The 25647-nt window shown below is 40.0% G+C and overlaps 2 protein-coding genes and 7 non-coding genes across 10 annotated transcripts in view; 8 read left to right on the top strand and 1 right to left on the bottom strand.

The window, feature by feature from the left end:
* The first annotated feature begins 81 nt into the window (after positions 1-81).
* Positions 82-12654, top strand: TAF1D (TATA-box binding protein associated factor, RNA polymerase I subunit D). 2 transcript variants are annotated; one of them, XM_066544706.1, is made up of 15 exons: positions 82-98; positions 415-487; positions 2294-2542; positions 2646-3093; positions 3362-3537; positions 4100-4157; positions 4458-4745; positions 6166-6214; positions 7436-7564; positions 7912-7956; positions 8854-8890; positions 9207-9275; positions 10926-10997; positions 11821-11893; positions 12533-12654. In XM_066544706.1, the coding sequence occupies exons 3-7, from the start codon at positions 2307-2309 to the stop codon at positions 4563-4565; spliced, it is 1026 nt and encodes a 341-aa protein (XP_066400803.1). In that variant the 5' UTR covers positions 82-98; positions 415-487; positions 2294-2306; the 3' UTR covers positions 4566-4745; positions 6166-6214; positions 7436-7564; positions 7912-7956; positions 8854-8890; positions 9207-9275; positions 10926-10997; positions 11821-11893; positions 12533-12654. The 2 variants fall into 2 exon arrangements, with proteins under 2 accessions (XP_066400803.1, XP_066400802.1); XM_066544705.1 differs by having other exon boundaries at positions 7912-7961.
* On the top strand, positions 5954-6025 carry LOC136553843 (small nucleolar RNA SNORD5). Its single transcript, XR_010783243.1, has one exon. It is a non-coding gene; the product is annotated as a small nucleolar RNA SNORD5 (small nucleolar RNA).
* On the top strand, positions 7203-7330 carry LOC136553840 (small nucleolar RNA SNORA40). Its single transcript, XR_010783240.1, has one exon. It is a non-coding gene; the product is annotated as a small nucleolar RNA SNORA40 (small nucleolar RNA).
* On the top strand, positions 7657-7795 carry LOC136553831 (small nucleolar RNA SNORA8). Its single transcript, XR_010783232.1, has one exon. It is a non-coding gene; the product is annotated as a small nucleolar RNA SNORA8 (small nucleolar RNA).
* On the top strand, positions 8241-8372 carry LOC136553833 (small nucleolar RNA SNORA1). The gene has a single exon (XR_010783234.1). It is a non-coding gene; the product is annotated as a small nucleolar RNA SNORA1 (small nucleolar RNA).
* LOC136553830 (small nucleolar RNA Z40) lies at positions 9060-9132 on the top strand. The gene has a single exon (XR_010783231.1). It is a non-coding gene; the product is annotated as a small nucleolar RNA Z40 (small nucleolar RNA).
* LOC136553836 (small nucleolar RNA SNORA18) lies at positions 9806-9937 on the top strand. The gene has a single exon (XR_010783237.1). It is a non-coding gene; the product is annotated as a small nucleolar RNA SNORA18 (small nucleolar RNA).
* Positions 10637-10779, top strand: LOC136553832 (small nucleolar RNA SNORA8). The gene has a single exon (XR_010783233.1). It is a non-coding gene; the product is annotated as a small nucleolar RNA SNORA8 (small nucleolar RNA).
* A 635-nt stretch (positions 12655-13289) lies between the features above and the next one.
* Positions 13290-25647, bottom strand: part of CEP295 (centrosomal protein 295) — a 43537-nt gene continuing 31179 nt past the window's right edge. Inside the window, exons 19-29 of the mRNA XM_066544704.1 lie at positions 25408-25522; positions 23566-23799; positions 21859-22019; positions 21476-21629; positions 18762-19405; positions 17964-18137; positions 16773-16890; positions 15814-16020; positions 15122-15230; positions 14520-14619; positions 13290-13684 (exon numbers count right to left, since the gene is read on the bottom strand). Coding sequence (XP_066400801.1) covers positions 13637-13684; positions 14520-14619; positions 15122-15230; positions 15814-16020; positions 16773-16890; positions 17964-18137; positions 18762-19405; positions 21476-21629; positions 21859-22019; positions 23566-23799; positions 25408-25522 — 2064 coding nt within the window. The 3' untranslated portion in view covers positions 13290-13636. The remainder of the gene's footprint in view (positions 13685-14519; positions 14620-15121; positions 15231-15813; positions 16021-16772; positions 16891-17963; positions 18138-18761; positions 19406-21475; positions 21630-21858; positions 22020-23565; positions 23800-25407; positions 25523-25647) is intronic.

The following is a 25647-nucleotide window of genomic DNA, read 5'->3' as shown; positions in this document are numbered from 1 at the left end:
TCCCGTCGGCCCGCGCGCCTCTCGCGAGCTTCCCGACACTATTTAAGGCGCGGGGCGGGAATTGTGCGTCCTTTGCGGCAGGGCAGCGGCGGGCGGAGGTGGGTCGGTCTGTGCGGGCGGATCCGCCGCCATCCGCGCTGCTGGGGCCCGGGACCGCGGAAGCCGGGGCTGGAGGGATAGTCCGGGCGGTGTGGAGTCGTGCCCCGAGGACCGGGGCGTGTGGCGGTGGTCGGTGGGGGGCCCCGTGGGAGCGGTGTTCCCGGCCCGTGGTGCCTTGGTGCCTGCCCGCGTTCGAAAGGCCTTGCCGTGGCGCTGGCCCCCGGCGCGCTGCTGGCAGCCGAGCCTGGCGAGGGGTGCGCCGGGTGCCTTTGTTAGGCCTTCAGCAAATTTATATGGTTGCTTTTCTTCCCTAAGGGATCTGCGTGCTGTGCCAGCGCTGCATGCCGGAGCTGCGGTAGAGACCTCGAAAGATGCTGAGCTGCGACTTGTGAGTACCCGGCAGGGCCTGTGCGCTCAGAGGGGCATTGCTGCCGCAGTCCTGGCTCTGGCGTTGGTTGGTTTCGTTTCTGGGCTTCGTGTTTGTCAGGCCGTGGGTGAGCCAGCCTGAGCAATGTTCTTTCAAAGGCATAGCAAAGCTGGCACGAGCGTCTTTCTTGTGGTGAGGGGCCCAAAATGAAACACGGGGTTTGAGGTGAGACCTCCCCACTGCTTAGTACAGGGGGACAATCCCTGCCCTTGTCCTGCTGTCGCTGCTATTGCTGATACAGGCCAGGATGCCATTGGCCTTGGCCACCTAGGCACACCCTGGACCATACTGGGCTACAGTTGACCAGCACCCCCAGGGTCTTTTCTGCTGTGACCCAAGTGCAAGACCCAGCACTTTGCCTTGTTGAACCTCACTCAGTTGGCTTCAGTCAAATTCATCTTGTGCAGACACCTCTGCAGAGCCTTCCTGCTCTCCAGCAGATCATTCCCACCCAGCTTGGTGTCGCCTGCCAGCTGAATGAGGGTGCACTTAATCCCCTTTTTGAGGTCGTTTGTGGACATGACTGGTCTGGCCCCAGCGCTGATCCCTTAAGACGAGCTACCAGCTGGATATAACTCCATTCAGCACCACTTTCAGAGCCCAGCCATCCATCCAGTTTTTCATGCAATGAACAGTGCACCCATCCAAACCATGACCAGCTAGTTCCTCCAGGAGAATGCTGTGAGAAATGCTGTCCCAAAGCTTTACTAAAATGCAGGCAGACAACATCCACAGCCTTTGCGTCATACACTGGTCAGAGAAGGAGATCAGGTGGGTTAGTTGGGACCTGCCTTTCCTAAATTCTGACTGGATCTAATCCTTTATGTGCATGTGCCCTCAGGATCATGTGCTGCAGGTTATGTGAGGACATTGGATAAACTCTGCTCTAGTGTCTTCAGATGCTGACTGTGTAATAACATTTAAAATATTAATGGATTTTATGATGAGTTTGTAAAACTCTATAAAGCACAGTAAAATTAGAAAGATGCAGGTTTACTGGGCTAGTAAATGACTAACAGGTAAAATAACTTTGGGCTCATACAGAGGAAAACTAGGTTCCTTTGCTGAGTGTTACAGTCCCTTTTGTAAAGACTTGGGCCACTAAAGAACTGGACTGTGTTGTCTTGCAGATTCAAGTGAAAATAACATTTTAGTTCTGGGGCTGGACTCTGATTATTGACAGCCAAATAAGTGGGTGATGAATTAAGAGCAGGAGATTTTAGGTATCTTAGAGCCCACAAAAGAACAGAAGGGAAATGTCATTGCTTGTCTTGATGACACTATCTTTGATTAATTTAAAGGTTTTAAATAACAGTGAAGTGAATATTTATGTATGACGTGAAACTGCAATATCCTTACAAGTATAAGAAGCCATTGGCTATGTGTATGTGTGCTTGTTTGGAGGCAAACTTAACTAGTACAGACAGGGTTAAAACATTCAGAATTCATCTCAGTAAGTCTGAACAATCTGTTGCACCACTGATGTTTGCGTTCCTTTGGGCAAGAGCTGAACTAAAAAGACTCAAAAATTGTCTGACCTCAGTTATGCTGTGAATATCTTAAGTTTAGTGGCTATGACTAATGTCAGTATGAAGAATGTAACTGGTCATGGTTCATAGGAAAAATCTCTGCTCAAGTTTCCTCAGGAAACTTGAGTTCTTAAGTTCTTAAGTTTACCCTGTGATCAGGAGTGGAGTAGTAGAAAGTTTGTTGCCTGATTAATGTACATTTTTTTTTTTAGTTTCTTGAATTCTTATTGCCTTCTAGGGCAAACTGAAACATGACTGATACTGATGAGCCCCAGGCTTCTGGCTCTGATTACCCTGATGCCCAGGAGCTGATCAGCCATCAGGAGGAGGAGCCATCTGAGGTGTGCTCATGGCAAAGGAGTACAGGAACAGAGCGGTCAAGGCAGAAGGTGGCTGCTCCTGGGGAGTCTGCAGATCATCCCAACAGCATGTGTAAATCATCAGCTGCCTCAACTGAGGTTTTACTGATCAGCAGTGATTCAGAAAGGTAAGCTTCTGTCTCTAGTCTGGAATTTTTTCTGTGGAGAACCTGTGTAATATTTCTTAAAAGTGAACCTTCTTTTGAAAGTAAATACTTTTTTCTTCTTCAGTGACGTCTCTGCTGCTCGTCCTCAGTGCTCCATTGCACCTTCAAAGCAGAAAAGGCGATCTCAATCTTCAAGGCAACAAGCTGAATCTGGTACAGAAGTACCTGACAATGAAAGCTCCTCAGACTCTTCACTGTCTCCCCAAAGTCCAGGGAAATCATTGGCTGTTCCCAAGCAGCAGAAGTCAAAACTCAATTTGAAGGCCATTTTTGCCTATCACTTTAGGGGAAGGAAGTTCAAAGCCGCCGCACACCGAAAATACAAAATACAGGCACGGAAGAGCAAGAAGAAAAAGTATGAGAGCACACACATGCCCACAGGGAGGCCCCCACTGACAGCCTCACCTCAGGAACAAAAGAGAAGGCTTCTAGACAGAGGTTTTCAGTTCCCTTTTGTTGAAAAACATTATGGGGAGAAACATATTCCCTTAAAGATGGTTCTTGGCTATGAGGTAAGTCCTCTGTTATGTAGGATAAATATTTCTTTAGTCTAAAAATTGTGAATTAAAATGGGGTCTGTTGTGCTTCTACTAGAATAAAACAATGAAACAGATTTTACTTCTATTAAACAGGATACTTGATGTTGTAAAATTATTACCTTTTAAAGCAAACAATGCAAGAATATATATGGGTGTTGATAAAATGTTACATTATCAGTTCACAATGTAAGTGCTTTATAGTGGTACTTTTAAGATCTTACGTTAGTATTTTTTTCTACAGCAAGCAGCTGCAAAGGGATATTTCAAGTACATTGAAGTGCTTAAATATGAAGAACATCTTAAAAAAGCTTTAAAAGCCCTTCAGGCCAGTGACGACTTAGAAAAAGAGTGTATGGTGTTACGGAAGCACAAATACTTAGATGATGAAGGCCCCATTTCCCCTATTGAGGAGACAGAGTATGTTCATCTTGGTTTGCTTTTTTGTGCTTTATTAACATATAAATGTGTGTGTATCAAGTTCAGTTGTTCTCCTGTCCTTTTAACCTATGAAAGCATTGTTTATTTTGGGAACAAAGTGCGCTATCTTTTGGGGTATTCTGTGTTTGTAGATGGTAATATAAAAGTTCTCACAGAAAGAATTTTTTAAAATTTGATCTGAAGACTGATAATTGTTGGTAGAAATTAAAGTGTTTGCTGAAATGCACTCCTCTAATGTTATCCCAAATAAAATGCAGTGTTCTAAAACAAATACTAAAGGATAATTTTAATACCTTTTTACATTATTAAAAACCAGAGTGTTATCTTTGGTCTTCAGGGTTGAGCAATTAGCTTAGTGCAATAAAAAGATCGTAAAGTAAAGAATACTTGCTGTTGTAAATACACTGATAACCTTTAGGAAGCCAAAAAGACAGTGTTAAAGGTAAAATGCTGTCTTTCAGCTACTGTTCACTTAAGGGCTTGTAGTTAATACATTTTAAGGTTCTATAAAAGTAAACAGTTTAAACTATTTTTTTTTCAGTGATGATGAGGACAGCTTGAATTCTGATACTCAGGAACAACTTGATGCCAGAGTAGTGGTAAGTAAGCACTCCTTAACTTCAGAAATGCTCTAGACTTCCTGTTCTGAAGTTAAAGAATTAGTAGATAATATCTTCAGTATTTAATTCTTGAGCTTAGATCCAGAGTTGTGTAACCTCTGAATTCTGATGTTAGTGCAGAAGGAGGTTCGTAGTCCACACTTCTCTTCAATGTAATGCTGCAATTATAGGAATTCTGCAGTTCTCTAGAGTTCTTAACATCCAAAAATGTAGTACTAAAATCTTACATAAGTATGTCAAAACTAGACTTGTTTCTACTTCTGTCTTCCATTTTCTTAGGAGAACAGCTCTTTTATTCTAAGCAGCACAATTCCCAAAAAAAAGAAGTTAAAGCCACGAAGAAAACATGCCAAAACACCTGAAGTGATTGAAATAGTGGATGAATAAGAGGGTGCTGAAGAGAACTCTGTGCCTCTGCAAGGCTCTCCTTGGTGAACAGCAAATGGACCAATGAGGTGGCAGTGGTCATTCCTCAGATACCTTTTCATGGGCCTGTTTGGTTTAAAACTTTGGTCTGGAATCAGTGTTCAGCTCTCCACCCAGCTGCCCAGGCACATTTGCCTTACTGTGAGTATATTGGGCTTGTGTCTCAGACAGTTACAAAAATAGAATAACTTGTCCTCGTGCTTAGCTTTCAATTGTATACTGTGCTGTTCTCTATCTATGTGTATATAGAAAAGCACGTATACATCGGTATGCTCAAGTTAAAAGGGCAGTTTAGATGCCTTTCTTCAATAGCAGATTCCTTTGTGGGTGGTCCTTGAGAGATTGTTTTTCTGTCTTAGAGGTGCAGGCTTGAAATACTTTAGAAGTTAAAGGGTTGAAGAAAGAATTAAAGATTAATGCAAGCCAATCATAAAAATGCAGAAGTGGTTGGTTGATTTTGACAAAAGTCTATTAAAAAATGTGGTTAATGTATTTGAATGATAATCAAATCCAATTTTGTATGATTGAGATTGTCTATTCCATGTGGAATAAACTCAGAAAACTAATTCTCTGCTCCTTAATCTCATACAATAATCTGAAGTTGTACGTTATTGTAAAAATAACTGTGGCAATATAGTAAATCTTGGGTTAAAAATTACTTTTTCCCTCTTTCCCCCCTCTGTCCAGAATGGTTTCTGATGTGAACATGACTTAGCAGAAGCTAAAAGCTCTTTATTAATAGTACTTGCCAGGCATTGCCCCAGATGCAAATACCTTTCTCAAAGGTGTTTTAGTCAGTAGGAAACATGGCTAGTGTTTAGAAGTGGTCTAAATATCACTGAGACCTCCTGCAGCAGTTTTGGTAGCTGAAGTAATAAATGTTTAAAATGTTGACTTGTGAATAAGGAAGATTAAAAAAGGAGTCACCTCACAGCCTTACTCAGGTACTCTTGTCAGCAGCTAACTGACAGCTGTTCAGCAGGTAAAAGTAATCTGTGCTGAGGGAGCAAAAAAGGCTTTGTCTGCTATTAAATTTCCTTCAGATGAAACTGACAGTCTCAGGAGGTTTGCAGTAGGTGCTCAATATTGACAGCAAGTCAAGCTGTGTTATTTACATGCTTGAATTAAGGTCCCAGACCTCTCTAAGGAAGTTTCCCAAATGCAGCTTGATAGCTTTAGGTCTGCAGAAATTACCCTTCAGCATTTAAAGATCACAACTAAAAGTGGTCCAGAATTAATGGCTAAATGTAACTCTTTGGGTGTCTCCCTGAGAAATACTTAAAGGCTTGAAAGACTCATCCTGGATCTAGGGCATAGTGAGGGGTATGTGGAGTCCTGTTCATTCTGCAGTTCATGTGATTAATTCAGCTGTTCAACTGTTGAGTGACTCAGAAATGAATAAAATTTCAATTCTGATTAGAACTGGATAAATTTATGCATTAAAATCAAGCTTATCACAGCTGCTAAATTGATTGCCAAAATCAAGCTTTGATTTAAGTAACTTTGAGTTATTTGACTGTATATGACAGTTTTTATCACTTTGCTTTTCTTTCTCTTCTAGTTTGTTGTTTTGGAAGATGAAATATGTCTTGGTTTTCTTGCTGCATAAGGTAAGATGTTACTTGGGTCTCAGTTTTGTTTCCTTCAGGTAGCCTTTTTTGCATTATTTCACAAAAGCTTTTGAAAAGGCAGTGCTCCATAGTTAAAATAAACACATTACAGTGCTCCACAGCTGAGCAGCTTGTGAGTGTGAAAATTCCCGGGTATGAGTTCAGTGCTACATACCTTTCATCAGTCTGACCAAAATAAAAGCCTGTAGCCTCTCTTTGAACAAAAACTTGAGTTTTTGAATACTTGAAAGTGCAGTTTTTTAAAAAAACAAAAGCTTTACCTTCGGTCAAATGCTGCAGCTTTGTCTGATTTGGTTTAGACAACACTGCCTGGAATTTTCTCTGCTAAAGATGTTGAGGAACTACTTTCCCCTCAGTGTCTTTGTGGTGCCTCACCCACACTTTCTGTACCAGGGTGTATCAACAGCTGTAGCTTCTGGTGGCTTCCCTGGAGTAAAATTCCATCTTAATTCATCTCTCTTGCAAGAACAGGAGGGACAGCAGAGAGCAGCTGGTAGTCTAGCATGTACATGGCTGTGAAGGCTTCTTACTGTAGGATGTTGCCAAGTTTGCATGGCTTGGGACAATGTAGGGAATAGCATGGAAGAGATCACCTAGTAAGGATACAGCATAGGAAAACCCCATAGACATGGGAAACACTGAGCTGAGGATTGGCCAGTAGTGAAACCGTACAGGAACATTCTTGAGTGAGAGGATAGGAGCAGACATCTCACTTGGCCATGGCTGTAGGTAGAGAACTGCATTAGGAGCACATCAGGTGGGCACAGTGTACGTTGTTCCAAGGAGTGTATGTGGTTCTGAGCTCCTCACCACAGTTCCCTTGGCTCAAGCTACCTGTCTCTGGGACTGGCAAGTGTGGTAACCGTCAGCTTCTGCTGCTGCTAACAGTAAGTATGTAGTCGGTTGGGAAGTAGCTTCAAATGCTGTTTTAAAAAATGTAAAAAAATAAATGTGTTCACTCTGTTCCAGCACTTGATCAGGTTTTGTCTTTTGCTGTAGACAAAAAACCTGGAACCTAGTGCTTAGAAAAAACCCTTCTTTTGCAACCCACAGCTGATGAATGTATTAGTTGTGTTACTTATATGAAGGGACAATATTTGCATGGCCTCAAATGGCATTCATTCATTTAAATACTGATCAATCTAGAGTTTGGTGTTGTGAATTTTCAGAAGTGTAGTTTGGTTGTATCTTTCTTTGCAGATGAACACACTCACACTGCAGCAGCAGTTGTAACTACTTGGGGATCTCTGAGTTCTTAAGGCTGTTTACTGACCTGATTCACAAATCCTTTACTTCAGTGGACATCTGTGCAGCATGGTAGCAAAAGAGGTGAGCTTTGTGTTTCTTCTGAGCTTCAGCATAAGACCATTGGGTTTCTACAGTTTAGTGCTATTCCCACAGCAAGTAATCAGACTAATTTTTGCACTGTATGGTATCTGCACCCAGCAGTGTCTTCCTGATGAGGTGTTCAAAAAGCAGTGCTACAGTATTTCAACAGCTGGCATCGTTGGTTTTCATGCAGATGTGCTGGTTAAACTTGGTATTTCTGTTGAAACAAGTAGATTTAGTGTTTATTAGTGAGAAGATTTTCAAATACAACATCAAAAAACTGTTAAACTGTTACAGGATAAAAGTATAAACTAATGACATTGTTCCAAAATATTTTTTCTTAAAAGGGCATCCCTGTGATGTGTGGAACAGATTGGAAAGCCTCTACTCAGGTATTGTAAGTATTACGATATATAATATATACATAAGTATTACAATATATATATATATATACACATAAGTATTGAGGAAACAGTTGGGTTTTTTCCTAGGTGGAGGTAGTTGTATGAAGATTAAAAGCTCAAGTCTTAACTTCTTGGCTGCCTTTTGATAAGAAAAAGTATTTTGAAACAACAAAAAATCCAAGCTCCAGATGACCACTAGAGACAGGTTTCTTTCCGAGTTCCTTGGCTAAGTTTAAAACCCAGGCTATTGTAAAGACATTGTGGAGTTTTTATGCCTCGTTCTTCAGCAGCTAGACACAACCTGCAGTGTGTCTGAATTGGAAAACGTGGCTAGAAGAGTAACAGGTTCTGCTTTCCTCGCTGTACACTTAATTGCAGTGGTGACAATGAGACCTGTAACAAATTCACTTAGTGGGACAATTCTGAAAACATACTTAAAAATGCAGCTACTGTGAAATCTAAGCATAAATGTGAGTTAATGTGCCTCAATTCTGCATCCTGTGTACTAAAAGAAGTAGAATTAGCAGTAGAGAAAAAATACTTGCAGTGCTGAATTCCTGTAGATGGTTTATTAAAAGCATATTTTTAAGGTGTCTTACAATGGTCTCTTCCATGCTTTCTTTGTGAGGTAACTCCCTTAGTTTTACCTTCTGTGCTCCGGTCTCTTCAGGTGCAGATGGGCCTTGTTGGTAGTTGTGTGATAAACTGGGCTGTGGTTTGATGGCAGATGAAGTGCTTTGTTGTGTCATCAGCATTCAGCCAGTGTAACTGGACTACTCTGCCTGGCTTCATATGGAGATTAAAGCACTCAAGTCTTGATGAACTGCTAAAATACTGAGGAAACTTAAAAGTATTACTAAGATACAACAATTTATTTTGTTTTAGGAAGTTCACCTGATGTCAGGTCTGAACTAGCATCTTGGTAAGTTTGTGTCCCTGGTTTTTTTTACCCTTACCCGTTTCAGGTCAGCTACCTGTCTTTAACTTGGTGAGCTGGTTATACTGCTGCTCCTCTCTTACTGAGAAAATGCAGTGTTGTTTCAGAAAACATGAGAGCTTATTTTTCCCCAAACTTAAGAATGCTGTGAGAAAATTGTTGTGATGATTGGCAAAATGTTCAACTGCTCTGAAGAGAGTGAATGAGAAGAGCCTTTCTGAACAAATTTACTTAATACTATTGTAGGTTCTGCTGATTTGTATGCTGGTTTGTAACTTTACTTGTTCTTTCCTGGTTGCAGGTACTTAGAGAAAGTGAAGAAGAAAGAAATGCAGGCTGCCATTTCACAAAGTCTGAAGCTGTTTCAAGGGTTAGTGTGACATCTGAAATTCTGCCTATACCTTAAAGACTGAGGGGCTCTGGTCCTCAGTAGGCCAGGATTCTCTCAGACCAAGCTTACTGTGAAGGTTTCAGGGACTGTTTTCAACATTACACTACTATATCTTAATGGATTGTTCATTCTGTTAAAGGAAGAATTTATTGTAACCTAAGTTTGCCCAAGGAATGTTCATATAAATTCCTCAGTCACAAACGAGATGAACAGGTTAACTGCTTTAACTGATAGTTTTGCATTGACCAGTAAGTTACACTCAGTAGGAAACTTAGAGGGAGGATTCTGCAGAGTTCTGTAGATAATTCCCATTGATGTTTGCTTCTCAGGTAACTTAACTTGTAATTAAAAACTTGCTAATATGAAGGAGGTGCTAGCGTATCTCACCCTCTTCCTACTCCAGAATATCTTGAAACAACATAAATGACACTGTGATCTGTACCAGGTACTTTCCCAGTCTGCTTGATTTTGGTTTCTTATCTCCCGTGTTAATTTGTAGCACCAGAAGTGTTGAGGTCTATCCCGATGGGATCTTTCCTGTAGGTTCATGTCGTTGGAAACGCCTCACAGATTAAACTTGTGGTTTGGCTTTACCCACTGAACTACCTGTTAGCTCTGTGGGATAAAACTGCAAGACAAATGTTAGCATACAATCTGAGGAATGCAGGATGCCCAGTGTTCTCCTTTAGGTGTACTGCAACATGCTTGGAATACAAACCAAAAAGTGATTCAAATGGAAAAGCTTAGTTGGAGTAAAAATTCAGTCTGTTCTGGGACTTCAGGTGCAACTGACATTCTGAATTACATTGGCTGAACTTTGTCTCTTGCCCAGGTTTTTGTGTAGGCACCTGACTTGCAACAATTTTTTTGCTGCTTGTTTTCTGGATGGCTTGAAACAAGTCTATTCTCCCCTTTAATCATGCAGGAGTGATTATTTCTTGTTTCAGTGGCTGTAGGTAAGAAGAGACAGCACTGCTATGTATGTTATGAAGTAACTTCATTAAACTTGCTGCATTTTTTTTGTATAAGGATGCTCCACAGTTTCATACTGAGCAGCAATATTTGGTTAATTTCTTCAAGTATGGGGTTTAAAGAGTTAATTTCTGAGCAGTCCAGCCAAGTTACTGCTATACTGTTAAAATCCCTGGATTCTGTTCTACAGAACAAAGAATTCAAAGTAAAAGAAGCAAAGTACTCTGGAAAAAGTATAAATCTTCACACAGGAGAATTCTGAAGCTGCTGTTGATGTTAGTCTGTTCTCCAGCTCAGCTGCACGGCAGTTCTGTGGAGAGTACCTCTTACTGCCTGGTGCATGCAAGAAGCTCAAATGTAAAACAAGCTGTGGTGGTTGAAAGTCTGTGCACCCAGCAGCCTTCTCCTGGTGGGATGTTCAAAAAGCAGTGCTACACCAGTGCAGCATTTGGCATCCTTCGTTTTCAGTCTTGCTGTGCCTGTTAAACCAGGTATTTTTGCTGAAACAATCTTTAACCTCTAAAGGGATTTCAGTGTACTTATTTTCATGTAATAAATAAAAATAAATGTTTTAATTTGTCTTCATTTTGATTATCTGTGTGAAAACTGGCTAGTGGGCTCTGGAACTCAGCAAGTGCATTCAATTCTTTCTAACAGGTGCTTGAGGATACAGAATAAAGTGAATTGAATTTCCCTGAGTTAAAAAGATGGAAGCAATTTGTTTGACAGGTAAGCACTCAGTTACTAGTTCCATATGATTTTACATTTGGTGTATTAGCTTTGTATGACTGTAAACATGGGAACTACTAAACTGTTGTAGAACTAAGTGTAGAAATGGCTGTGAGTACCAGAGATTACTGGGTAGTGATCACTGCAGATCTTGGCCGTATCTGAGGAGATCACTTATCTGTGAGTCATTCTTGTGTGTATTTATACTTAAAACTGCAGTCACAGTTGTGCAGCCATTTGTAGTACAGGTGTCTGAATTAACTGCTGTTGGCTGTGAGGAATTCCTCAGTACTTGGAGTTTGTGCCATACTTGAGGCTTGTTCACAACTTGGGTTGTGTATTGGCAGGATTGATTGGTCCTTCACTGGAAAACATGGGCACCTGGGCTATTCACTGAAGTCCTGTAAGAGCAGTGAGAGGAGTATCTGGTCATTACCAAGGCTGCTGGGATGTTACTGTTTCTGGTGAGCTGTGGACATGACCATAAAGCAAATCCACCAGACTCCTCTGCTGCCACAGGAGGTGGCACCAAGTCTGCTGGGCATAAAGCTTTAACATGGGTCAAGGACACAATACTCCCTGCTGCTGTTAAGAGCAAGTTCTGCCTGAGGTGTAGGGATGTATCCTTGGGCATCTTCAACACTTAAGCTACAGGGGAGCAAAAGTTCCAGTTAAGTGATTTGCTGATTTAATTCCAGAGCTCCTGCTGAGTTTGGTTCTTTGAAACAGAAGCAAAAACAGGAGCCATAGGCTGTTCCACGTAATTTACACCCAAGGTGCACTTTCCCCTGTACTAACCCAACCCAACTCTTTTAACTCCTAGGGTCTGCCACCAAGTTGCTGCCTGTCAGAGGCATGAGAAACACCATGTGGGAGCTAGCAAAGAGAGTATGAAGGTAAGGGCACTTAGCAAAAAGGCTGAGACTGTAAAAAAATTGAAGGTCACTTCAAAGAGGGTTTGCGTGGCTGAAAAACCAGCAGCTCTTAACGCGGTGACCGCATATTGAAATCCTCTGCAGGATGCCGTGGACACTCTGCGTGTACTATGGTCTATTTGTGAGGAGATAACACCTCGTGTAGTTGGGCCTCCTGGGCTGGAAAAGGGCCTTACCCAGCTGCCTTCAGCGTTTTTTGATGCTGATGTGGAGGAGAGGCTGCTCAGTTCCATTCTGAAGCAAGAACTTGCAGCATGGGGCATTAAGGAACAGGGTTGCTACAGTTGTGGTTTGAGCAGTCTTGCAGCCCAGTTGCTGTTTGTGTGTCCAGAGAAGGGCAGTGGAGCTGGGGAAGGGTAACTTGAGCACCAAGTTTCATGAGGAGCAGCTGAGGGAGCTGGAGAGAAGGTGGCACAGGGGGAGTCTTCTGCTTTATACAACCCCCTGAAAGAAGCGTGTAGTGAGGTGGGGGTTGGCCTGCCAATTAACAAAAATTAGAGGAGATGACTTCAACTTGTGCCAGGAGAGGTTTAGATTGGATATTAGAAAAGTTGTTTTTATTTGGATAGAAAATGTTAATAGATATTTTTCCTCTCTTAGATCCTGCTGATGTTGATGCAAGCCTGCTCCAAAGAACTGCACAGGTGTTCCAGACAAAGAAAGAACCGTCCCTAGAGTGTTTATTGCAGTTTTTTGAATTAAACATTCATTTTAACTTGTTACTCCATGCTGTAATAATGATCCCAGTATTACAGCCTCCACCTGACTCCATGGAGTTTAACAGACTGGATCTGGCTTATGGTTTGCTGCTGCAGTACATGTCAACTGCTCCAGATTAAAAGAAATGAGTGAAAAGAAGTGTAGAGTTGATTCATCAAAAATCAGCTTTCTAAGAGTTTCCTTGGAGTAGAGTTAGAGGAGGCTGCAAAAATGAGCACAGGGATGGAGCACCTCCTGTGAACAGGCTCAGAGCTGGTGTTCTTCCTGGAGCAGAGAATGCTCCAGGCCAATCTTGTTGGAGCTTTAAGCAGGACCTTTAAAGGTCTCTTCCCCATTCCTACCTACTCCATGACTTGCTGTGGTGCATTTTAACCAGAAAGAGCATTAATGAAAAGCCCTTGGTACTGCACCTGTTAATAACTAAATTTACAGCAAAAGTTGTGCTTTGAATCTGACCTAATTGATATGTGCTTAGCTGATAAAACAGGGATAGAAAACATCTCTTTAGAAGAAGTAAGTTTTTAGTTCTCCCATTAAGTGCTTTAAGATGTACCTTGTGACTGCAGGAAACCATACTGCTAGTCTTAAACAGTGCAAAGAATAGACTAAAAACTCCAGCTTTACAGGAGAAAGGTCCTTTTCCCCAGAGATTCAAATAACCTTAAAACTTTATTTAAAAACATTTTATACATGTATATTACAAAACTTACAAAATCTATTTGAAATATTAACATGTAAGAAAAGCCCTTCAGGCCAGTAACTCGTCTGAGACAAACAATGAAGAAAGCATTGTTTCTTCAGTCCACCTGCAGCTGTGGTGAGCTCTGAACAGGGGACCACAGGGGTTAGGGGACTCAGTGTTCCTACAGCTTAAAGCTGAGGATTCCTAAATGGCTTCACAATTCACCACTGAGGCTGCAGCACCCAGGGGCCTGGATTGTACCAACACCACCGTGTGCCCTTGTTGCTCAAAGTCTTTCCCTGTCATGGGGCTTTCCAAGTCTTCTTGGCCCGCAGTTTCTCCAGCATTTTCTGCAAATACAACAAACCATGAGACCACAGTACTGAAGCTGAAGTGGCTGCCCTAAAGCCAGCATGCCTGGGAACTGCCTGTAACCAGAACAGGAATGGGCAGTGCTGTACTGGACAGCAGTGCCTCTGTTCCAGAGAGGCCACAGATTACACGGCAGGGGGAAGGTGGTCATATTCCTCTTTTCTGTTAAGAAAGAATCTCTAAAGCACTGCAACAAGAGCAGCCACTCTCATTCCACCACAAAGCAGGGGAGCTGGTCAGGGCTAAAGGCAGGAATTGGACCTAAATTCCCCCATAGTAGTCACAGCCTGTGAGGATTATCCAGCATTTACTTCCTTTTGTTTGTCTGGGGTGCAGGAGAGGAAATGGGGAATTGACAAGCCCAAGGCCCTTTGTTCAACCCTGTTCCACAACAACTGCCATCAAAACCCCAAGATTCTTGCACCTTTTAAGTTTGGGCATGCCCAGAATCTCACCCTCCCTAGAGTAGTCAAAGCAGCCCAAAAACCACCAAACCCAGAATGCTACCTTAAAAATAGAAATTTGGTCAAGTTATTATTTTGCTACAGACTTTAGAGCAGCTGGAGCCTTTTTGCTCAAGCTCAGGTCATAAAATTCAGCCTGAGGCAGACATGCCTTTTAGAGAAAACTTGAGCTCAGTTGTTTTTCACAAGAAAATTCTTGTACAGGCTGTACCAATGGCATCATTTAACATCCAGACTCGTTTGAGGGTCTCCATTTCAGCTCCATTCACACCACATCTCAATTACTCTGGAAGCTCAGTGAAATCAAGAGACCAAAGGGCAAGAGGACACTGTAGGAAACTATCATTACCTTTTGAAACTCTTTAGCCTTTTCTCTGTTTTTAGCATAAGTTTCTTGCCTTGTTTTTTCTTCATTTCTGATTTTTACTTCTGCAAGCTGATTATAAAGTCTGTGAAAACAAAAAAAATCAGTGTCTGGGTAGGAAGGAATTGGCAAAGATGGAGTAGGTTAACAAGCTTAAGGTTTTGCCCTGGTTCACTTGCTAGCAATTGGGACAATTTCATTGCATGGCCCAGTAATCCAGAATCACTTTGAATTCTTTTTCAGCTGCATTAAACAAACCCTCTCCCTGTTCAGAGCAGCACTTGTTGGCCTGTTACTGCTCCTAAGTGCCCAAGTGAACTTGGCATCAAATTTCACCCCATATCAGGCATTAAGTGGCACAGCTGCCGCAGCAGGTGACACCAGCAGTGACCTTCCTCAGTGCCACCTCTGCACTGGGTACCTGCATCAAACACACCTGGCTCCTCTCCCACCTCTTCAAAGTTAAGCAGCACTGGGTCCAACTGTAAGAGCACAGACTGAGCAGCAGCTTTCACAAAACACAGATTAACTACTTTTTTCCTATGGGTTTTTTTTTTTGAGTTCTCTCACTTGTGTTCATGCAATACCTGGATGTACGCTGGTGCATTTCAATTTCTCCAGACTTCCTATTCTCTGGAGAAGATACTTTCACTTCTCCTACTTTTTTCAACTGATTGGCAAGTGCACCATTTTTTCCTAAGGGGAAAAAAAAAAAAGCCAAACATATGTTTGTATGTATATCCTAAATTTAAATCTCTAGTTCACCTAACTCAAAAGCATGAGATATTTCCAAAGATTTCTAAATGACATGACAAAACTCAAAACAAGCTAGCAGAATGAAGCAATAGAGATGCCATCCTGAGTTAAAATAAATCCCCCCAGTTTCACTCTTGAGGCTGCTGCCTGTGCTTAGGGCCATCTGTGGCTCTCCAGAGCTGACCTCCAAGTCTCCAGGAGCAGGCACTAGAGGATGCACCAGTCTGCTAAACAGGCCTGCTCTGTGATAAGCAGCTGTGGTTTGCAGAGGCACCTTATGATGATAAAGGTGGGCTGATTGTGAAATATGAAGAGCCCCCCCTAAGGGCCTTTACAGCACAGGCAGCCAGACAGTGAGGGAAAACAAAGCTCCCTGATTCCCTGAGAAAACAAATTAAAGAATATCCCAGTTTGCAATAGAAAACATGTAGCAAACAAAAAAAAAATATATATAAAATCTATTCTTTGAAACAGCAATTGGAGGGATATCTAATGCTGTGTCTTGTCCCCTACATAAACCTACCAGAGAGAAGACCCGACTCCTTCTGTCTGCTTCTTAGATTCTCAGACTTTCCTCCTAGAAGCTTTCTTGCTTCCAGCTTTTCATTTTCTCTCTCCTTATTTTTTATTGCTTCTACTCTTTTCAGAGATTCCTGGATGAAATTCTGCTTTCTTTTTAAAAAAGATTTTTGTAAACTTCCAGATGTAGCTGCAAATTCCAGCAGCATCACTGTGAAAGAAAATGAAAAGTCTCCACATTTCTCACTTTTAACAATGAGCAATAAGTCATGCATTTCAAGGTATTTCTAAAATGCTGAGCTTGAGCACTTTTGTAAATGGCTTGAGGAGAATGGCACTGAATGATGAGGCATCTTGCAGAACCAGCAGCAAGCTCAGACCTATGGAATCCAGTAATGGTCTGCAGGTCTGCCCAGACTAATGCTCTGAGAAATACTGCATCAAAAGCAGCTGGATGCATCAGAACATGAAGACCTGACAAGTCCTCAACACAATTAAGTTCTGTGAAATCCTGACCTTCACATTACTGCAGCTCATCTTGGACAAAAAAAAGTCAGTATTTTACTACTGTTCCAGACTACCATCAGAATAGGAAAAAGGACAATTCTTTGGCTAAATGACTTGGGGGACTAACAAAAAATTAGAAATAAACAAAAGCACATAAATTATGACAACAAATCAGAAAATTGCACATATTTTTTCAAAATTAAGTCATTACAAAACCAAGTTTAGTGGCAGAGATTCTGAAGTTTCATGAGAGAGAGCCTGGCCTAGGAAGACACAAGTCAATGTGACACACACTAAACCTTGGTCAAAGGTACTACAGACCAAGCCTGAACAGCAGGATGCACTTACCTAAGTAAAAGCAGCTCTGAGTTTTCCAAATGAGAGGTGTATTTTGTTGATGATTTTAATACTAAAAAATACTTTCTACTTCAGTGTATTGAAGAACCACATAATTACCTGCAGTCTGATGTGATGGACAGTGACTCTTGTTGGGACTCTGGGCTTTGGGAGAACTGTCAGGCCTTATGAATGCTGAATCATCTGCATCTGGAGTTAGTGGCAAAAATTCTCTCTCCTGTTTCAAATGGATCAGTGATTGGATTGGAAATGCTTAACATGTATGACAAATTTGAGTGAAGCAGTACTACTGTACCACTAGCATAGACCCACTACAAATAAAATACATGCTTTTGCCTTTATGCCTGATGCAAAGAAAAACCAGAAATGGATTTTGGTAATAGGTATGAAAAAGCTGTTTTCTAAAAAACTCTTAATACAGGTCTGCAAATCCAATTTCTTTTCCTTTCCTCCTGCTCTCTTCAGTTCTCCCCATCCCCCTCTTCCTGTTCTGTCTTTTCCCCCCATTTTCCAGAGGCAGGTGACACCCACTGCAGCAGTACAGCCTCCAGCTGCCAACCTCCACCTCACCCATGTATCAGCTACCTGATAAGATCCCATCCTTAGACACTTACAATTCTCTAGATGGCTCTAGAATTCTCTAGATGGCTCTAGCAATTAGTGCATGATTTAATCTGTTCATCTAACAGACTCAGTTCTACACTGTAGACATTGGTTCTGCATCAGTGCTTCAGCACCCAAGCTGTGGTCTCACTATAGCCCACCCCTCTGCAGTTTACAACAGCCTTTGCTTTATATAAGCAAGCAGCAAGAAGAACACCACAGGTTAATTAAGTGTGGCAGTTTTGAAGAGCTGATTCATTTTCCCTCTAACTGCTGTTGCAGTCTGGTATGGCTCCATCCTCACAAGGTGAGGGGATTCTCCTTTTTTTTCCTGTCTAGTCCGTAGTTTTCACTTTATCCCACACTCTCATTCAGTTTTCAACTAGTAAAATACAATTCAGTCTTGCAAACACCAGCAAGATGGTTTTGTTTATTGCAACAAGTCTTCCCAAACTCTATCTAGGTCAATATGACAAGGTAGTGACTCTAAGCAATATCCCAAATTTAGGATCTATTCGATCTGTCTGGAAAACACAACATCAAACCAAGATGATCCAAAGCAATTACAAAACTTGGAGAACACAACAACCTCTTGTTTTTCAACAGTGGATTAACTGCTACAGTGGGGTCTCTCCTTACTGTGATTAATACTAAGTTCAAACCAGAATCACATTAGATAATGCTCACCTCAGTATAAACATTACATTCAGACCGATCCACACATGCTGAGTTATCCATTGCATCCTCCTTAATTTTCTCTTGGTTAGAATGTTCAATGTCTGATTCTACAATACTGATGTCATTGGAGCTTACCAGAGTGAGCTCAGGTTCTTCCATAATACCATGCCCTGACTCAGTCTCCTAGAAAATAAATTAATCAAGACATCAATAAGGAAAAACAGTAAAAACCCAGTATTTCCAGCAATAGCAACAACAACAACTATTGTCAGAAAAAGGAAGCTCATTTACATACAGAAAAAAGAAAACCTGCCCCAAGCAGTAAATGAAATACAGAAAGAACATTTGTATATCAGAATTTGAAAAACTGAAACGAATAACCCAAAGCAATCAAACAACTACAAAAACTCCCCCTCTCCACAAGTTTGAATTACTTAATTCTAGGGAAATTTTTTTTTTAAATCTACATCAATGCTATTTCTTTAAGTTTGCTTATGCTTTGGTTAATTTATTTACCTCCTTCAGGCTTCTAAATGGAGCCAGCTGCATGAGCTCTATGACTTGGTGCTAAGAGAAGGAGATGCAGTAGGGATCCTACAGCTTCTCCAACCATTGTGGGAACTCAGCTCATTTAAACTACTGCTAGTTATCTCAGTGCTAGGATCTGGAAGAAGGAGTAGGGCAAAACTCCAGGAAACAGGAACTAGAACTGTAAAACCAACATTTGCCAAGCTTTCAGATATTAAAGGTCTAAAGGAACTTTGTGCAACAACAAAACCCCTGCTTTTGGAAATTTGTTCTACTCACCCAGACTGGAATATGACATGAGCCTCTGGGCACAGGATGAGAATGTTTTTCGTGTCCTTGGAACAAAGAACTGTTCTGCTGTACAACAGGGTGCAAATGGATGTCTGAGTCTTCCAAGTTGGTTTCTCTGAGAACCCTCAGAGATCCTTGTCCTTCTGGAAAGCTTTGATCTGGCTCCTTCATGTCCATATTGCACTGAGAATGCAGCTCCACAGCTTTATTTACTTCATCTACATGAAATGATTTTTCAGGAAGCTTCACATCCTTCTTCTTATCAAATGCCTCAAAAGGTAACTTTTCAGAAGACACAGTCTCTTTTACTAACTGCTGAGGGAAAGTTTCATCCATTGTAACTGGTATGGGATCTAGTTGATAAAATGATTTTTGCTCTTCCAGGTGAATCAGACTTATGTTCTGCAGTTCTTCCACTGAACACTGGAGATTAATACATCCCATACTTCTTGACAGCTCTTCATATGCACTTTCAGGTGAAATACAACTCTCATTGCCTCTGTTTTTAATTCCAGGGGCTTGTTCAAAAGGTCTCTGTGACACAACGTTCATATCCCCTGGCTGATCAGCATTCTGACAGTCATCACTCAGAGTAGATTCCAATTGCAGTGAGTGAAAAGATTCTTCAGATCCTGTTTAGAAAATTGTCAGAAGTCAAACTTCTTGCTAGCAAAACACAATTTCCACTTTAAGTCTCTCTATGAGAAGATTTTTCAGTAATGTATAACAAGAAGTCTAATAAAAAGGAAGATACATTTTGTTTAAAAAACTGCTAAAGCTTCCTCAAACATAATGCCATTAACATTACAGAAGATTATTCCATCACTGTACACAAAACTTCAAGAAACAACACTTGCTGCTTCTTAGAATATGTTTAGGGATGGACTTTGTGATGGTGTTGACATAGCTACACTGGAAGCCAGAACATTTTACAGCTCATACTCTATAAATGGGAGTCCTCTGAGTCACTTTTGGGCCTGCAACAATGTCTCTAAACCAGAAAAAAACCCATTACTTGGGCAGAAAATCTTCAAAGTAGAAAGGAAGATTTAAAGTGCAACAGAGGCTACTGTTCCTACAAGGTACAGTATTGCAACCTAAATTATTTTCTTTTTCTGAGCATAGAAGTCAAGATACCATTTTTCCCCAGAAGAGGCTGGGCAAAGAGAAAGACTGGGTATCAACATTAATTACTGGGGAGGCATTTCAGCAGGACAGCATGTGCCAAACAGACAACAGTGTTGTTTAAATCATGTTTTTTTTGTCCTAAGTTTGCTAGTAAGGTTACACAGACTCCAGCATTGTGCTATCACCAGGCTTTTTATACACATGGAAAGTGCCACAGAAACCTTTAATGGCTTCCTTTAGATTTTTTTTTCATTCTTTGATACACAGAAAATATCTAGTTTTACATGTATAAAGAATATTGTCTGCTGATAAACAGCAGTTAATGGGGAGGGGAGAATTACACTGCAACATCAGCCATCAACAGAATATTCTCTGCATGATGCACTTGCATATCAGCCTTCCTTGAACAATCCAAACAGTTTTTACTTGCTTCGTTTGTTGGTTATGTTATTTTTCCCCTCCTTTTAAAGCACAACAATAACTGGTTTGGGATTATGAAAACACTTAAGAGATGGGAAGATTTTACAGTTAAACCACAAAGATTCTCTCTATAAGCAATTTAGAAACAGAATGGTTCGAAGTTAGAATGGAGCTTCCTAAATCCTATTTGCTGTGACTGCAATCACAACATCTTGAAGTGTCAGCCTCCTCTAGCATTTTTTATTGCTTTGCAAGTCACAAATATAACTGACCAATAACATTTACATTATAACTACATCTATTACTTAAACTATTGTGCCATGTTTCCTGTTCAGCTTTTTGCTGGAGCATCTTGAAACACTGAAACACCTGATTCTTGCTGCAGAAATATTTAGATTGCTACTAGCTGCATTTGGACTTTTTAGAATTTAGAATTACATGAAATATCAAGTTAATTTAAATTTAACTGCACATCACAAAATATTTTTCCTGCTATAAGCTGAAGTTAACTTAATCATAAACTTCCAATCCACTAAATTAATTATTCACTGTAGCTCAAAAGTTGCTGTCGTATCCTCCACTTTATTTTGTAGAGAGATAAGGCAGTTCTGTCAACAAACCAAGAATCACAGTGTGCAGTATACTGCTGTGACTTAACAGAGGGAAAGGAAAATGGAATTATTTCTTGAAGAACACAATGTATTTAAAAGACAAATGACTCAGTTCAGAGAGACTCCAACACATGAATAAAATTTTAATCAATTTTTGGGACCTCCTTACCTTACTCAAACTTACAAAGTAATGGATATACATTAATAAATACTTGAAAAAGAACAGTTGCAGCCAGAGTTGATGTTTCTTTGCCAACCAAATCATCACAGAAGGAATAAGTAATAGAATACCCATTACAGTCATCTGAATACCTGGTCTGCTTTTGTATCACAGTCATAACTGCTTAAGAAATGAACTTTAAAAAATTTAGGAGTTCTCCCATTAAAGGTGGTGGAGGAGACTGTGTGTGAGAGTGCAGCGGAGTTAAGACATTTCAAAGCAGGACTGAGGGAAGTGAGATCTGTCCCCACTTCAAACCCACACTAAGGGCTGGTATTTATATACTGGCACAAAGCTGATTTTGAAAACTACACTGAACATACCTAGAGTAACATTTTCTCTAACCAACCCTTCTGATGAAATGTTTTGCCCATTTGCTTCAAGAGTAGAAGGCAGACTGCTTCTTTGTCCATTCAGACTGGAGTTTTCTTCTAGAAATGCAGACACATTTGGACTTTCTGTAGAAAATTCTGAAGTCTAGTGGCATAAAAAAAATTGATTTAAGATAAATTTTCTCAGAAATATGAAGGATAAAAAGAAAAAGGTAGTTTTTGATTTTTAGGTTATGTTTTCTGCTACAACCAGCAATCTACATACACAAAATATGCACTGTGTTTTTTTCTATGTAGTATAGGGATTATACATTTAAATCTTACAAAAATCTTCAGCCAAAGCATTTCCTCCACCAGAGTTTTTTCTGCAGTACCTTGCTAAATTCTCTACTGTGTTGGGAAATTCTGTATTGAGAACAGGATGATGATGATGATGTATCGAAGTCAACACTTGGTTCCAAAGGTCGAAAGATCTGGTGATGGAAGTTTGGAAAAGGTCCCTCCATTTCAGGACAACAGAGTTCAGTTGCTAGAGCTATAAGAGAAGAGGTTATTTTAAAAACAAACAAACATCACTCACCCCCAAAACAAAAAAAAAAGCAAACAAAAAACCTCCAAAACCTCCAACAATGGACACATCACAAGTTGTTTCCACATACAGTAAATAAAGCCTATAGAATTCTGCAGGTATACAAATACCAGCTGAAAAATGAAATCTTTACAGCATCAAATTCTTTGACACAATGCAAGTATAAAAAACAGTAAGAAAGTGCTACCTTGATTCAATTTTATTATTCTTTAAATGAAAAGGTGAAGTCTGTAAGTTCTCTGTTCAGCTCTTGTGAGACTGCCTCAGAATTAGTGTGGGTTTTTCAGTACAAAACTCACAACAGAACAAGACCAATGAAGAGGCACAAGGATGATTAGAGGATGGATGTAGCACATGATGTTCAAAGAGCAGCTAAACACCTGAGTTTGTTCAATCTTAAAAGAAGAACTGGGGGTGTGAGGGAAGTGGTACAAAAAATGTCTGCTGTCTATTAACTCTTAAGAGGTACAGTACAGAGAATCCTAGAATAGTCTGGGTTGGAAAGGACCTTAAAGATCATCTAGTTCCATCTAGTGTCCCCTTGCTATGGGACACCTTCCACTCAAACAGTTACTCAAAGCCCCATCCAACCTGGCCTTGAACACTTCCAGGGATGGGGCACCCACAACTTTTCTGGGCAACCTGTACCAGCACCCTCACTACCCAACCTCAACACCCTCACTATGATTGATTTCTTCCTAGCGTTTAATCTGAATCTGCCCTCTGTCAGTTTAAAGAAAATGCAGTCTCCTCAAACATGTAAGAAAAGAAGAAAAAATAAAAAAGAAAAAAAAAAAGAAGAAAGTTATTAAAATGTTGCTTAGTGATATAGAATCTTGTCCTTGGAGATACTCAAAACTTGCCTGGACAAGCCCTTAAGCAACCTGGTCTAAGTTGGCTCTGCTGTGAGCAGGAAGGAGAATTTGGCTCACATAACTAGAAGGTTCTTCCAAGTCTAGAATAACCTATAATTATATGATTTGAAGTTTTCAAACATTCCAGGAAGAAGTGATTTGAATTAAATCTTCATGATCGCTAATAACGATGTTTTTAATTTTCATGAATTATTGTATTTTTCTAGAGAGCATAAAATTCCCACCAGCCAGTCGGAGTTTCACCAACTATGTGACCCCTTGTCAACAATGAAGTATTATATAGTATTTCTGCACCCTCCTGAAGTGAAAGCTGTGCATAAACAAGTGACAAAAATGGCACAGGTGGCGAGCAGCCCAGCCACAGTGGCAGGAAGCTGCACAGAACTGACAGGGATCCAGTCAATCTACCTTTTTTCTGCACTAGGTAATCTTTGTGAATATATATCTAACACCAAGCTCCAAGAACATCAAAGTATTGCATTCTTGCATGTAGAATCCTTATTGACTTTAAAATGTAAATTGAATATAAATAATACAGACCAATGCCTAACACTAAGCAAGCTCCTCATTCTGTATGATCAGAGAGCAGCATAAAAATGCTATAAAATAATGAATACCTTGGAAATGTGTATTGTCCTCTGAGTAAGAGTTCAAGTTCCCAGTAGGTCTCTTCAAGATCTGCTGTATCTGGTTTTCTTTATAAAAACACATCTTTCCTTCAGACAACTGACTTTCAGACACTCCAGACAAAATTTCTTGCCTCTGCTGCAAGGTAAAAGGAAGCAACGAGTTCCAAGGGTGACTTCCTGTTTCTCTCACAATTCCATCTTCTCTTCTATCAGAAGACAATCCTGAAATAATAAGTTAGATGTTCACAGTCATGCATACAAACCACTTGCATTACATCATTTGAAATGACAGTGCTTAGCAGCCTGAAATAGTCATAGAGTTCTGGGGTTTTGTTTCTTTCTTTTATTGTCTCCTGTCAACGCTCCTACAAACCTCACCACACATTTTCACAAATGCAAGTTGCTAATATCTGATTAGAGAAGAGTCAGTACACGGCACTTTTACAGCTTAGCACTTTTACAGAATGTAGACTTAGGAAATACTGAAATAACAGCAGAAAAGAATTAATACTGCTATTTTATGCTAACTCGCACACCTTTACCTCCTACTGCATATAAACGTGTCAATCCTTTCATGTGATCTTGAATATCTTCATGACACCCACAGTGGTTTTATTTGTGCTCAAACAGAAATTGCTTTATGCCAACACTAGAAATCTGAGGGATCAAGACAACCAAAATCATGTTCCTAAACAGTACACCAACCCTTCTTAATCTGTATCTTTATTATTTATAAGCTTACAGAAGAACTGCACAAAGCTACCAGAAAAGGTCACTACTAAGCACTGAGTGTATGGTGAAGACACAGCTAGACTTGAAAAATTTATTTAGTCAAATAACTTCTAGTATTTTTCTTCAAGAAAAAATCTGGTATTTTTCTTTCACAACTAAAAAAAAAGAATGGAGAAGAAAAATTTCAAGAAAATTACCTTAGAAATGACTTTAGCTTTTTTACATCACTAAAACACAGATGTGTCACTTGAGTTAGAAACCTTACTATTCAAAATAACATCTGTTTGAAAAATTAGAGTTAAAATGAGCCATTGAAATCTCAGGCTGTAAAAACTGTAATCTTCAAAAATTGATTTATAAACATGGAATAACACATATACATATGTTTCTTAAGAAATCAGATGCATGTCAGAATAACCCAATATTAAGCCTCGAAGTAAGTAAATCCAAGGGTCACTATCTAATCAATTTCAAACTCAATTCCATGTTCATAAGTAATACTGTCAGGAAGACTTATGTATTTATAATAAAGGAATTGGTTTTGATTTTATGAAAAACTAACAACATCAAGAGGCAGACTACAGACAAAAAATAGTAAGAACACATATTTCCCAGAAAACTATTAAAAGTCAATATGGCATTCAAATGACATTTCCATAAATAAGTCCTTAAGAATTACTGTGGTGACAGGCAGATACTGGAACAAGTCTCTTAACAGCAAGACAATCATAGCTCTGCAATAATCCATGAAATATATTTATTAGGAAACTTTTATCAGTGTATCATTTGATGATAATTTATAAAACAAGAATTGCCACTTGATAGCTGCTAGTGTTACAGTTGCATAATAAAACTCAAAATATCCTTTGCCAAAGCAGATGTATAATAATATTAAAATTATTATAAAAGTAAAAAATCATAAGCAGCTAAGAAAACATTCTGGTTATACTCAACTCTATAAGATGTATTAATCAACCTTTGGTGAAATTTGACATAAGCTTATTTCAGAAGAACTTATGTTTGGTGAGTTAGACCCATTCTGCCATAAAATTAAACCACAATTTTCTTTTTACAAGTAAACAAAACCTGAACACCCACCGGTGTCAACAGGGCTTGCATTCAACATTTCACTGGTTGAAAAGGTGCCAGTGGAAACTGTTGAAGTTACATCACAGGGTATTCGTTGCATGAAAGCCTCTGAACCTGGCACTTCCTAGAATAAAATAACACACCTATTATTACCATGTATTCACATGTTCAGAAGTAAAGCTGTAAACCCACACATTTTATTCTGAGCTCAGTTCAAGTGTAGGAGCCTTCATGTTTTGCACAGTCAGG

Source organism: Molothrus aeneus, chromosome 2 (genome assembly GCF_037042795.1).
Source record: "Molothrus aeneus isolate 106 chromosome 2, BPBGC_Maene_1.0, whole genome shotgun sequence".
NCBI classification, from domain to species: Eukaryota; Metazoa; Chordata; class Aves; order Passeriformes; family Icteridae; genus Molothrus; species Molothrus aeneus.
This window is presented reverse-complemented; position numbering and strand designations above follow the sequence as displayed.

Coding starts and splice junctions, on each gene's coding strand:
- TAF1D (XM_066544706.1), top strand. CDS start 2,307: ATGACTGATACTGATGAGCCCCAGGCTTCTGGCTCTGATTACCCTGAT. Junction 3,094..3,361: donor AGATGGTTCTTGGCTATGAG/GTAAGTCCTCTG, acceptor TTTTTTCTACAG/CAAGCAGCTGCAAAGGGATA. Junction 3,538..4,099: donor TCCCCTATTGAGGAGACAGA/GTATGTTCATCT, acceptor TTTTTTTTTCAG/TGATGATGAGGACAGCTTGA.